The 14,382-nt window shown below is 43.2% G+C and overlaps 1 protein-coding gene across 1 annotated transcript; it reads right to left on the reverse strand.

The window, feature by feature from the left end:
• Positions 1–3,135: 3,135 nt before the first annotated feature.
• On the reverse strand, positions 3,136–11,461 carry abhd11 (abhydrolase domain containing 11). The gene is made up of 6 exons (XM_069910339.1): positions 11,313–11,461; positions 10,163–10,298; positions 9,830–10,003; positions 9,116–9,289; positions 4,024–4,205; positions 3,136–3,323 (listed from the first exon to the last, which is right to left on the reverse strand). Exons 1-6 carry the CDS (start codon positions 11,336–11,338, stop codon positions 3,185–3,187), a joined length of 831 nt encoding a protein of 276 aa, XP_069766440.1. The 5' UTR covers positions 11,339–11,461; the 3' UTR covers positions 3,136–3,184.
• Between the last annotated feature and the right edge of the window lie 2,921 nt (positions 11,462–14,382).

Raw genomic sequence — 14,382 nt, forward strand, 5'->3', positions numbered from 1 at the left:
GATGAAATGAACTGACCCAGTGTGTAAAAGTAGATGACACAATTTTCTTGTTTATTTTCATTGTGTGATGACATTGTTTAATGATGTTGTTCAACATATACCTATGGAACGCTTAGTGGGTGGGGAGGGGGGAGGGAAGGGAGGGGGGAAAAAGGGGAAAAAATGACACTGTGTATATTCAAGAGGGAAATGTTTGTGTGTATTTTGGTTAATATGGTTCATAGTGTAAAAAATAAAAAAATAGGTTTATATTGATAACTTTGCATATTACTGGAAATAGCCTTTTTGCAAAAGGTAAATTGGATTAAATAAACAATATTTTAGGAAGCAAACCTTTTGAAATGCTTGATCTGGTGTTGGCTCAGTTATGTGCAATTGAAAGTGCTTTGCATTATTTGATTCTGCGGAAAGCTTGTCTGTTTTATTTGGAATATAACGTGGACTATTTCATAAGTACCTCAACAATTGTGCGCAGTCAGTGTTCAGTATTTCATTTCTATGCAGAGTCTCCCATCTTGACTGCGAAGTTAGCCCCTCCTCTTCTCTTAGGCTCCAGTACTCTGATGTCAATTAAGCCACAGATCAGCCCTGCTTGCAACATGGGCAAGGTTTAGAAGTGAAGCCCCATCAATGTTTTGTTTTATGGTCCTGCACTGCAAACCATTGGGAGGATAGTCCCTGCGTCTTTCATCACACGTTACATTCAGCCCATGAGCTATTCAATGCCCATTACTGCCCCCACTTGGTTTCTATTTGGTTTCGGGTCTGCCAGTCTGTTTCAGATTTTTTTCCCCTTCTGCACTGGTTACTAAGGAAATCTAGATGAAATAGGAATGTTTATCCAATTAATGCTGCAGTTTATAACCAAGATATTAAACTGCATAAATACATTTTTGTGTTTGAGCTATGTTTCTATTTGTTATTTCAGCCATGTCTCTAACACACTCATCATTACCACATCACTGTATAATTTTTGGAGGACTGTAATAGTGTTTGCAACGATACCTTCTGTGAGCTGCACATTATATGTCAAAAGAGCTGCATGTGGCAAGTCAGCCGTGGTTTGGTCACCCCTGCCATAGGCCTTCTTATCTATTCTATCAACCTACACGGCAACCTTGAGAGATGTATGGACCTGGACCCCAAAGTCACTCTGCTCTTCAACATTGCGAAGTCTCCTATCATTAATCATGTACTCTCTATGTTCTGGTTTGACCTCCATCTGTCACTTTTCCACCCAACTGCACCCTTTCTATAATCCTCTTGTAACCTACGGCAACCTTCAGCATTATCCACAACTTCTCCAATCTTTGTATCATCTATAAATTTCCACTTCTTCATCCAGGTCATTTATATATATATATAAAAATAAATATAATCAACCTATTTATTTATTTTTAAAAATCACAAAGTGCGGGGGGCCCCAGAACGGATCCCTATGGAACTCTACTTATGACCGACCTCCAGGCAGAATACTTTCTGTCCACTACTACTTTCTGGTTTCTACAAGCCAGCCAATTCTGAATCCACATTACCAGATCCATGGATCCCATACCTCATGATTTTCTGAATGAGTCTCTCATGGGGGAACCTTGTTAAATGCCTTACTAAAATCCATATAAAGTAAAATTCTCAGTATCCGGCATCTATGGGGATTGGTATATGCTGGATATGTGTATTTGCCAGTTGCTTGAGATTGCTGGTTGAGTGATTGGAAAACTAACCACTTGGCGGAGGGGGGGGGGGGGGGAGCCAATTTTAAACATTTTTTTACCTATTTATTTTCCACAATTTTTTTGCCTGTTGTTGAGGCTGCCAGTTGCTTGAATTCTGAATAATGGTAATTTTACCGTTCACCACATTTACCACCCTACCTTCAATTTTTTTTTGTTACCTCAAAAAACTCAATTAGGCTCCTGAGGCATGACCTTCCCCTCACAAAGCCATGCTGAGTATGCCTGAGAAGACTGTACTTCTCCAAATGCTCATAAATCCTGGCCTCGAGAGTCCTCTCCAACAGTTGGCAAAGCCCTGATGCAAGATCCACTGGTCTAGAATTCCCAAACTTCTCCTCATTTCCTCTTTTTTTTTTAAAAAAAACAAAGGGACAACATTTACCTTTCTCCAATGCTTTGACAACTCACCAGTGGCCAGAGATTCAAATATCATTGTGAATGTTGCCCCAGTTGTCTCTTTCCTCCCTTCCCATTGCAACCTGGGGTATATGCCATCTGGCCATGGGTAGTTATCAATCCTAATGTTTTTCATAAGATCCAGCACTTCCTCTTTTTAAAAAAAAAAATCTCAGCACGGTCCAACACACAAACTGTTCTATTCTGACCTCACCTGGACCTTTTCTCTGGTGAATTCCAAAGTATTTATTTTGGACCTCCTGAACCACCTCAGGAGGTTCCTTTATCCTGAAGCAACCCTACCTACATTCTGCTTTTCACATATGCATGGAACATCTTGGGGTTCTCCTTAATCCTACTTGCCAAGGCTTCCTCATGCCCGCTTCAAGCTCTCCAAAGTCCTTGCTCGAGTTTCTTCCTGGCTTCCACACAATTCTCATGAGTCCTTTTTTCTTTCCTTCCTAAATCTAATGCAGGTTTCCTTCTTCCTCTTAACTAGCTGCTTCATCTGTTTTGTCAACCAACTTTTCCCCCTTCTCACTGGGACAAACTTAACCCAAATCCCATGCAAGTGGACCCTTATCATCCTCCACAATACTTCTCTGCTTTTCCCCAGAGAACATCTGTTCCAAATTTCCTCTGCCTTGTCTCATTGTAATTATCTCTTCCCAAATTAAACACTTTCCCCTTTTGTCAGCTTTTATCCTTATCCATAGCTGTGCTAGAGCTCAGGGAGTTGTGGTCACTCTCACCAAAATGCTACCCCATTGAGAGGTCTGTCATCTGAGCAGGTTAATTACCCAGTACTAGATCTAGTATGGCCTCTCCTCTAGCTGGCTGGTCCACATATTGTGTCAGGAATCTTGGGTCACACCATCTCTATCTCTTGCAGTCAAATACTTAGAATTATATTTACATTATGATGGGAGTCGTCATTCGATCCAGAGTTAACTTGTATCAGCTGTGAAACCTGAAAAATGGACTTTGTAATCAATCAGCACAGTTTTCACCAACCACAATCAGGATGTTTTTATTCTGACCATTGCTGATTGCTAACGGGTTTCCAGAAATGCACAGATAGCATTTATAAAGTCGCGAGGCTTTTCAGCATGGACCCAATGACCAGCTTCAGGAATATGCTGAATAATAGAATTTGGAAACAGTCGCTTGATCTCAGGATAATCCTTGGAGCTTTGAAAAGAGTTCAAAGACATAATTAGTAATTAATGGAGAAACCAACAAGAGTCTTGACAACATACATACTCCACACCTGACTCAAAGGTATCCCATCTCCACTACTCTAAAGGTGTAAATATTGACTAAATGTAACCAGTTTAATTATTATTTGATACAACATTCCAACTTGCAGTTGGTGGAGATGAGCCATGATCTCCATGAATGTAGGAGTGGGCTATACAGGCTGGATGGCCTGCTCCTATTTCTTATGTTCAGTGATCTTTAAAGACAAAAAGAAATGCTTACTCAAATATACTTTCCCATTTTATCCACATGATTCCCTATTCATTAAAAGTCAATCCCAGTGTTAAATATATTTGACCATCTACTGCTTTCTGAAGCAAACCATTTGAAATACTCAGCCCTTTGAAAGAAGAAATTCTTCATCTTGAACCTCGTGATGATACTCTGTCCATTGGTCTTGGATTAATGACAGGAAATATCCCATCATTAACCTGGTCAAACTATCCAAAAACTGTACCCATCTCAGTAAGATCACCTCTCATTCTTCTATATTCCATTGAATACAGAGCAACTTGTTCACGCTTTCCTCATAATAAAATTCCTTCACTCCCAGGATTATACCTGTGAACTTACTTAAAGTCCACAGTTATATAGATCATTTACCAAATGTTAGGCAATATAAACTTCTTACCCAATATACAGAGAGTTGGCTCCACCCAGAAAGACCGTAGGGGCAGAAAAAGAAGTGTTGAATTCTGGGAAACCCAGGAGATAATCAATATTGTTTTTTATAGCTTCAAGATTAATCCTCCAAACGTATCGACCATTGCATTCCACCAGATTAGACAAAATAAACGACCGAGTGCGGGCATTCTACAAATGAAAAAGTGTCAGGAAACAGGAGTTAAAAACCGATCTAACAGTTGTCATGGTCCTGATGATGTTGAAGAACTCCAGAACAATGTAAAATTATTTTTGAAATGTCAGTAAAGCATCACACAAAATTGGATTTGTGGCAAGTTCATGATTTGTCCAAAATAACTTGCAGCCATTCACAGGGTGCAATTTCTTTTCTCCCTCCCACCCTCCTCAAGGCAATAACTCCTTGCAGGATACGTTTCTTCTCCTGATGTGCACTCTACAACCATGCAGCCATTCTTTATACACAAGCTTAATACAACATTCTTTATACAACAAGACTATTGAGTTAGGCAAGTGATCCACAGTTAAGCCCAAGTCAATGTTACACCAAATTCACAAGTTCTTAAATAAAACATCAACTGTTACCTTCTGGGAACAAGTGGGGCAGATAGTCATTCAGGTGAAATTACAAACATAAATAGAATGGACTAAAAGAGGCGCAAGCTACCTCCCTAGACACAAGGGAGGTGAATGAATAACCAGCACAGATTTGTTTTGGGGTTGTTTAAATTGAAGCAGCGTACAAGCCTTGGTGATTGATCGGAGTCGGTGATACATATAGTGCCAGCAGCAAATGAAAACAGAAGCTCAAGTGTATGAGCTTCTGGCCCAGTACAGGAGTGGAGAGTTAGAGGCTTTGGCTCAAGAGGCTTCAGTGAGCAGAGACAGAGGACATGCCACAGGTAAGATCTTTTCATAATAACCCAGAGTAGGTAGTTGAGATGGCAGCAAGGCCAGTGGTATGCTCTAACTCAGAGATTCCCAAATTCTTTCAGGGCTGCCACCCCTTTGGCCTCCAGGCCACATCTCAAGCACACCCCCCCTCCCTGCCATACTGGGAGAGGGGGCTAGTGGTGGCACTGAGGGGTGTAGTAGCAGCACTGAGTGGGGTGGGAAGGTGGTGGTGGTGGTGCTGAGTGGGGGTTTGGCAGTGGCGTTGAGAGGGCGAGAGTGACGCCAATACTCGCGAGAATGCTCACTACTGCCACCCCGAGTCTGGCCGGAAAATTACTGCACCGACTTCATTAAACTTTGCAGCAGACTGAATAAAAACAAGATGGAAGGTTCGGAACGCCGCCCCCCCCCCCACCCCCACTTATCCTCACTGCCCCCGACTGCCCCCTTTCCCTACCGCCCCCGACTGCCCCCTTTCCCTACCGCCCCCATGGATCTTTCTCCCACCCACAAGGGGCAGCAGTGCCCACTTTGAGAACCACTACTCCAACTGCAGGATGTGGAACAAGTGTCCCTGATGACTACACCTGCAAGAGGCGCATCCAGCTGCAGCTCCTTATATACTGTGTTACAGAGCTGGAGCTGGATGAACTCCAGATCATTTGAGAGGTAGAGTGGGTTAGACAGAAGCTTTTAGTAGACAGTCACACCCTAAAGGCAAGAGGCAGGTGTTTGGGTCACTGAGAGGAGAGGAAAGGTGAATAGGTTGTCAGTGCCGAGCACCCCTGAGGCCATTCCACTCAACAGTAAGTATATTGTTTTGGATACTGTTGAGAGGGACAATGGACGATCTACCAAGGACATCTCACAATGCTAATGGTAAGATCTCTGGCATAGAGTCTGCTCTTCGGCTCAGAAAGGAAGGGGGGGAAAGGAGAGAGCTGTGGTGAGGGTTCAGGGAACAGAATAGAGGAGATGGTAGAAAGATTGATGCAATGTACAGTGCACTTGTGTGGGACAACAGGCAGTGGAGAGAACATAAATGTGGTCAGTTAGAAGGTTTAAAATGTGCCTATTTCTATGTAAAGAAAATAAGCTCCAAGAGAAATGAACTTTGAGCATGGATTAGTACGTGGAATTATGATTTTGTGGCTTTTACAGAGACTTGACTGATGCAAAGGCATTAGGATGATACAGGTATTGGAGTTTAGATGTTTTAAAAGAGATAGGATTGGAGGTAAAAGATGGGGGAGGGGTGTTAGCATTACTAATCAGCAATAATATCATTGCTGAAGAAAGGAAGTACTTTATTGAGGGATACCTACCGAGTTACTTTGGGTGGAAGTCAGAAACAGGAAGGGATCGATCACTCTATTGGGAGTAGTCTATAGGCCCCCAATAACCCTTGGGATACTGAGCAGCAAATAAGAAGGCAGTTTGTTATGGGAGACTCCAACTTCCCAAATATTGACTGGCACCTCCTTACTGCAAGAGGGATAGATGGGGCAGAATTTTGTCTGGTGGGTCAAAGAAGGCTGCCTGACGCAGTATGTGGATAAGCCGCCAGAGGAGAGGCCATACTGGATCTAGAATGGGATAATGGATCTGATCAGGTGGCAGGCCTCTCAGTGGGGGAGCATTTTGGTGAGAGTGACCACAACTCCCTGAGCTCTCGCATAACTATAGGATAAAACCTGACAAAAGGGGAAGTCTTTAATTTGGGAAAGGCTAATTATAATGGGGTGAGGCAGGAACTCGGGAGAAAAAGTACAGAAATAATGTGGAGGATGTTTAAGGACTACTTGCATGGAGCAAGACAGGTAGTTAAGAGGAAGAAGGAAGCATACACAAGAGTTAGGAACCAAAAGGCAGGAAGGGCTCATGAGAGTTGCATGGTAACCAGGAAGAAACTTTAGAAAGGACTTAGGACAGCAAGAAGAGAGCACAAGAAGGCCTTGCTAAGCAGGATTAAGGAAAGCCCTAAGGCATTCGATGCGTTTGTGAAGAACAGAAGGATGAAGAGATAAAGGATAAAGGAGACAACGTATGTATGGAGGCAGCAGAAGTCCAAAATGAATACTTTGCTTCAGCATTGACCAGAGAGGGGAACCTTGGTTAAGGTGAGGTCAGAATATTACAAGCAAATGTGCTGGAGCATGTTGAGGTTAAGAAAGAGGAAATGCTGGGTCTTCTTAAAAACATTAGGATTGATAAGTCCCTGGGATTGGACGAGATATATCCCGGCACTACAGGAAGAGATTGCTGGGGCTCCTCCCTGGCCACAGGGGGAGTACTGGAGGATTGGAAAATGGCTAAAAAAGTAACAAGGAGAGTCCTAGGAATCATACACTAGTGAGTCTTAAAATCAGTGGTGCGCAAACTATTGGAAAGGATATTTATGAACAGGATTACGAGCATTTTAGAGAAGTATAGTCTTCTCAGCAATAGACAGTATTGGCTGAGCCCAATTTATTTTTTTGAGGAAGTAACAAAAAAATTAGTGAAGGTGGGTCAGTAGGAAAGTGTTGTATATGGACTTTAGCAAAGCATTTGACAAGGTCCCCAGAAAGGTAATTCAGAAAGTCATGAGGGATTCCGAATTGGCTTGCTTGCAGAAAGCAGAGGGTAGTAATAGATGAAACAATTCCGCCTGGAGGTCAGTGCCCAGTAGAGATCAGAAGAGATCTGTTCTGGGACCACTGCTCTTTGTGATTTTTAAAGTGACAAAGTAGAGGGAAGGGTCAGACAGTATGCAGATGATACGAAGGTGTAGAACAATGGTTTTCAAACTCTTTCTTTCCACTCACATACCACCTTAAGTAATCCCTCACTAAGCATAGAGCACTGATGGCTTAGGGATTATTTAAGGTGGCATGTGAGTAGAAATAAAAAGTTTTAAAACCACAGGTGTAGAATGTTGTTGCAGGTTTCAACAGGATATAGACATGATGAAGAGTTTGGTCGAAAAATAGCATATAGAATTCAATCTGGATAAGTGTGAAGTGGTGAATTTTGGAAGGTCAATCTTGAGAGCAGAGTACATGGCTAATGGCAGAATTCTTAAGAGGAACCTTAGGGTCCAAATCCATAGATCTCTTAAGGTCACCACACAGGCTGATGGGGTAGTTATGAAGGTTTACGCTGGCCTTCATTAGTCAGGGGTGATGGGAAAATTGTGTTCAAGAGTCAATGAGGTAATGTTGTGGACTACACTTGGAATAGTGTTCAGTTCCTGTTGCTTCTTTACAGGAAGGATGTGAAAGCTATGGAGAGGGTGCAGAGGAGGTTTTCAGAGGAGCGTTTCTCAGGAGGCAAGATTTTCTCTTTGGGGCAAAGAAGGATGAGAGGTGACTTAATAGAGGCTACCAGATTATGAGAAGCATAGACAGGGTGGACAGCCAGCACCTCTTTCCCCCAGGGTGAGAGTAGCAAACACCAGAGGACATCTGTACAAGGTGAGAGGAGGAAAGTTTAAGGAAGATGTCAGGGCTAAGTGTTTTTTTTCCTTAAAAGTCATGGGTGCCTGGAATACATTGCCAGGGGTGGTGGTGATATCTGAGGCAAGTAAAATAGAGGGTTATGGGTGTAAGGTAAGGTAGATTGTTGAATAGGTATGTTCGGTCAGAACAATATCGTGGGCCACAGATATGCAAGAAAAATCATCCCACAGTAGTTGAAACATTATAGGAAGAGGGGGGAAGAGTGGCACATCTAATAGAGATGATGTCACATGATTCCAATGATTCAGATTTGATCCCGACACCCCCCACCCACTGTTGCAATCGGAATGAAATCTCCTTGTCCACGTGAGGGTCTCCCTCAAGTCCTTGATTCCTCATGCACCCTAAAGATTTACAGGTTAATTGGGTCTGGGGGAGGGGTGTGATATTAATTAGGACATGGGGAAAATACAATGAGACTAGTGTGGGGAGGAAAAAAAAAAATCACTGTAGATGGGTGCTCAATGGCTTGTGCAGACTCAGTGGGAGAAAGGTCAGTTATGTCTGTCATTTTCACCCACCTGGAAAGAAATAGTGCAAAAATAATCCACCTCGGCCAAAGAGATCCATTAGGGGTGAGAATACAAGGAAGAGGACTCTCAGGAAAGCACAATGTTTATTTTGCCAGCAAGTGGTCTTTAGCTATTTAGACGTTGCTTTAAGAAATAAATGCTGATCAACTTTTACCTTGATGTACAATTGAAGCTGCTGCTCAACTTGATTGCGGGCAGTGGACCTTGATAAGTCACTGCCCTCCACTGTTACTGCCTTCATTGCAGCAATGTAGTATAGCACAGGGTTATGCGAGTCTGTCCGATTAGGACTGATGTCCACCACCACAAGCTTTTTAACCAGTCCTGGCTGTGCAGAGACAAGAGAACACCATCAATACCATAAAGATCAACCTCATCTCCAAAGGGAAGCTGGATAAATGGACTGAATGAACCAGTGCCACATTGAACCAAAAGAAACAAAAATAATTGTGATTTAGTTTCTATTTTACCAGTCGCAGGAGCACAGGTATCTTTGTGCTAATGGTATGAGAATCAGTCAGGATTCCTTTTCCCTAATCGTTCAGTGATGGAGGTGTGCAGATATCAGATAGGGATATGATCAGTTTCGGCTGTGATTTTCACGGAACCAGCCTGCTCAATCAGTCTTCAACAGATATCTACACCTTTCTCGATGACAAACCTCCAGTAATCCTTCTTGTCGACTTTCTAATCCAAGAGCCAATTAATCTACAAAAATCCAAAACTGACCCAGCTAACATGGCAGAGATTTTGCATCGATCAGAGTACACCCACTTTAAGCCATTGTAACAACTTCCACTCCCAATTTTAAACAAAATCGATGTTATACAGTTCATTAGTTGAATTCCCCACCGCAAATCAAACATACCCTCTGCAGCGCTGTTGTCATTGCAATCTTGCCACCCATACTGTGTCCTATCAGAATACACTCAGGGAAATTCAACTTGTCCAGCATGTTTCGAAGATCAAGGCTCATTGCTTCATAGGTCATCACTGGACTATGTCCACTGTTACCATGGTTACGGCTATCCACTGTCACCACCTGGTTGAACAGAAAAATCAAAAGACCATACAAAATGATCTCATCTAACAGTTTTAATTGCAAACTACAAAAAAAAAGAGCCATTGCATGGTTGAATTTAAATTATAGTGGAAAAATTAGTAAAATGAGAGTACTGGACCTCATATTGGCATAACTCACCGTCCTGCCTGTCCGCTGAACTAATGATTTGGCTATAGAGTAGAAGTTTGATTGACTGCCAAAGAGTCCATGGAGAAAGACCAGGGGAGTTTTGGAGTTTCTGCCATTCATCAGATTATAGGCAAGGTCAACGAGTCTACAATACCCAGAACAAACAAATACCCAGATTAATCTCAGAAGAAAATCGATCACTACACAAATCAATTGAGAAGCAACAAAATGAAACAGGAACACTGCAATAATAATACAAAAAAAGCTGGTTAGAGGTTTGCTCCAAATTCACAACATAAACTAAGCACTTGGAACTTGTCCTTCCCAGCTCACTGGCTATCCTTTACAAAACAGTCACTTACCAAACCCATCATAATCTCTAAATCCTCCAAATTCATCCTGCTAACCAATGTGAAAACTTGCCACCATGGTAAAGAAGACAGGTCATTCATCCCATCAGGTTCATGCCAGCTCTTGATACAGTCCCTTTTACTTCACCGCAAGAGAATGATTTGGATTTTTTCCATACCTTTTAATTCTTTTACCACTGACGCTAATTAAAAATGGCTAATGAACTAGCCACCTCGTTCCAGGATATGGGAATAGATCAGGACACCCAGGGAATCCTATGCACATAGACAAATACCACCATGTAGATTGATCTCAGGTCAAGATCAAGGGCAGGTCAGTGAAGCTACGGAGTATACAACCATGCTACCCTTAACAACCCACTGACCTGTCCCACCTACTGACCACCCAATCCAATCCACCCTAGCAATCCCACCCAGCAAATCGACCCAACCTACCCACTGACTATTCCTGTGACCTGACCTAACTCACCCACTACCCAACCCACCCACCGACAGTCCCAGCGACCCGGCCCAACCCCACCCACTGACCAACCCCAGCGACCGGGCCCGTCCAGCTCCAACAACCCACCCCCCCATCCCCCCGAGCCGCCTCCCGGAGTGAAGGCTCCCCGCTGGGACAGACGTGCCTGCGTCTCCTTGCCCTCCGCTGCTCAGAAATTACAGCGTCCGGTTTAGACGGTGGATAAATGAGGTTGATCTTTATGGTATTGATGGTGTTCTCTTGTCTCTGCACAGCCAGGACTGGTTAAAAAGCTTGTGACCTACACCAGAAGCCCATTGAACCTCACCTGCCATTCGCCACCCCACTAACCATCCTGATCTGCGCCGGCGCACAGCAGCCGTCCGGACATCGCCACTTCCAGTAGCTCCTGCTGATGATGTCACCGGCCAGACGACCAATCGCAACTTGCCCCACTTGTTGCCAATTTTCTTGTGATACTTGTTACCTTAAAACCTTCCAGACAGGTTTCATCTGCTCTTTTTTAGTTATTTAAATATAGGATCAATCAAAATCATTGGACTTTTAAAACTATTCTTTATAAAAGTTCTAATTCGTAAGATGGGATGATTGGCCAGAAGTCTGGAACTAGACAAAAAAAACAATTTAAGAGGTCATTTTACTTTGCACTGTTCTGGGCAGCCTGTGTCACCCATGGCAGGAAAAATAAGTGAGAACATTTCCAAATTCCCTTCTGAACAATTTGCATCCTCTCTCCTACATTTCCATTCCAATGCTGTGCAAACTATGCACATGAATAATCGAGTAAAATGGGGTTAAGGCCCCAGTTACACGGCAGTGAGAAAGGGTCTGACCCGGTCAACCCTGTCAGAAGCCAACCGGTTCCTGATCTACCTCAGAGGTCGTCAGGGAACCCAGTTATACCTACCTAGGTCGCGTCCACAGGCGATTTGAAAACGAAAATGGCCGGCCCGCTTACTCCGGGGACATCAGCACTTGCGTGCTGCATCACCAGGCGGCCAGCATTTGAACATCTGGCAGTCCTTCCGATGAATATGTGACGCGAGATTGCAGGAGCAGGATCCCCCTGCCACTTAAAAGGTGCTTCCAGCAACTTTGCCCCAGTAATCGCACCCAGGTCCCAGAATGGATACCCAGGTGCTGCAGTTTAAAAGAGGCAATAGATACAGCATAGAAGCAGGCTCACCAACCATCAACAGTGTCAGTGTCTGGTGTCACATGGGGGGTGTGGACCACACCGTCAGAGGGGGTGACACCAAAATGACTCGATAAAATTTTTGTGCAGTGTATCAGCAGAAATTTATTATTTTTTATAAAAAATATCCCTGTAGTTAGTTTTATCAACAAAAACATTTTTCGTAAGCCCAGCTTACATGTATCAATGTAATGGGCAAAGTTGTCGTTGATATTCTGTGTGCACAAGTGAGATATCTGGTTCTTTTTGACAGTAGATGGAGTTGGAAGGAAGAGAGAAAAAAAAGGTACATTTTGATCTGAGATTAAAGCTTTTTGCATATTTAGAGATGTGTTAGCAACAAAGCCATTACTCATGAGAGTAAATCATGATTAAGAAACTAAGCATCGTTCTTGTACTGAATTGTAATTTTAACAATTACTCTGCAGCCTGTGTCACCCATGGCAGGAAAAATAAGTGAGAACATTTCCAAATTCCCTTCTAAACAATTTGCATCCTCTCTCCTACATTTCCATTCCAATGCTGTGCAGACTATGCACATGAATAATCGAATAAAATGTGAAATGTCCCTGATCTGAGTTTTCAATTTCCTCTTAAGTGATGGGATATGGCTTTAATTAAATGATACTCAGTGACTGAGATATTGTCTCTTACATAGAAACTCAGATGAAGGACCTATTTCTGAGCTGTATAGTTCTGTGACCAGAAAGCCACATTTTCTTCTATACGTTGGTATTGAATTATATTGTATCATGCATAACCTCATGTTTATTGTATTTCTCATAGTTCTGGAGCATAGCTTTTCCCATCGTTATTGAATGAAGATCTACCGGGACCAATGCCTGAAGAGGGTGCACAAAATCTGTGAGCCGGTGCGGACTCGAAAGGCCAACATGGCCTGTTTCCGCTCCGTAAATGGTTATATGGTTATATGGTTAATGTGCGTACAAGACTAAAACTCAATGCTAATTTACTTTTTGAACCTTCTACTTCGCTCCGGTCAGTGATGTAATTATGGCAATGACCTGGTTTCATCTGCACACTTGTTTTCTTTGCTGCTGGTGTTTTTATAATCGCTGCTTTTGTCAAATTTATTGGTGTTTTAGCTACAATATTACAATATTGTGGTCATTAGTATTTGTGAACCTATATCAATAACTTTTTTGAGAATGAAGTAGTATGATATTGTAATTTCCTTCTCCTCCCTTCTCAGCCTTCCGTAGGGACTGCTCCCTCCATGACTCCTTTGTGCACTCTTCCCTCCCCCCCCCCCCCCACCCCCCGGCACCTTCCACTGTGGCGGTAGGAAATGTAATACCTGCACCCACACCTCCTCCCTCACCACGGTCCAAGGTCCCAAACAGACCTTTCAGGTGAAGCAATACCACCTGTACCTCAAAATAACTCACTTACTGCATCCGGTACACCCTCTGTGGCCTTTTCTTTGTCCGCAACACAAGTGCCTCCCTGTAGACAACCATTTCAATTGTGAGTCACACTGTCAAGCTCACGTCTGCCCATGGCCTTTCACACTACCCCACCTTGACCACCTGCAGACTGGAGGAACCACACCTCATTTTTCATCTGGGCTCTCTCCAACCCCAGGGCATGAACATCGAGTTCACCACATTCCACAAATCAGCTTGCTTTTTCCCCTCCTCTCCCTCCCTCCTTTAACTAGTTATTCCAGTTCCTTTCTCTCTCCACCTTGCCTTGACTACCCCCCCCACTTCCTGCAGTCCACCACCCCCCCCACCACGACCTACCCCACCCTCCCCACTTTCCCCTTTTGTTTTGACATCTCTCATGTTCCCCCACACCTTGATGAAGGACTTAAGCCTGAAACGTTGGTGATGTATCTGTACCTTTGCTACATAAAGGCACTGTTTGACCTGTTGAGTTTCTCCAGCATTTGTGTGATTTTTCACTTCACCACTGTGTCAACAGAACCCTGTGTTTTACCCCATGTAATTTAAAGATGCAATTTTAATTTTGCTAGTTGTTTATCTCACTACTCTTCCAATACATTCAGTGATAGACGGGAATTACAATTTACAAGTAACATTAGTACAAAAAATATGACTAAGGATACTGCATGGTCTGGCTCAGGAAGAGGTCCATGGGTGGTGGGTGTGGGGGGGGGGGAGGGGTGACACCATGAGTAACCACACTGGGTGACATC

Source organism: Narcine bancroftii, chromosome 14 (genome assembly GCF_036971445.1).
Source record: "Narcine bancroftii isolate sNarBan1 chromosome 14, sNarBan1.hap1, whole genome shotgun sequence".
Lineage (NCBI taxonomy): Eukaryota > Metazoa > Chordata > Chondrichthyes > Torpediniformes > Narcinidae > Narcine > Narcine bancroftii.

Coding starts and splice junctions, on each gene's coding strand:
- abhd11 (XM_069910339.1), bottom strand. CDS start 11,338: ATGGTTAGTGGGGTGGCGAATGGCAG. Junction 4,206..9,115: donor AGCTTCAATTGTACATCAAG/GTAAAAGTTGAT, acceptor TTTCATTTGTAG/AATGCCCGCACTCGGTCGTT. Junction 3,324..4,023: donor GCCAACTCTCTGTATATTGG/GTAAGAAGTTTA, acceptor CTCTTTTCAAAG/CTCCAAGGATTATCCTGAGA.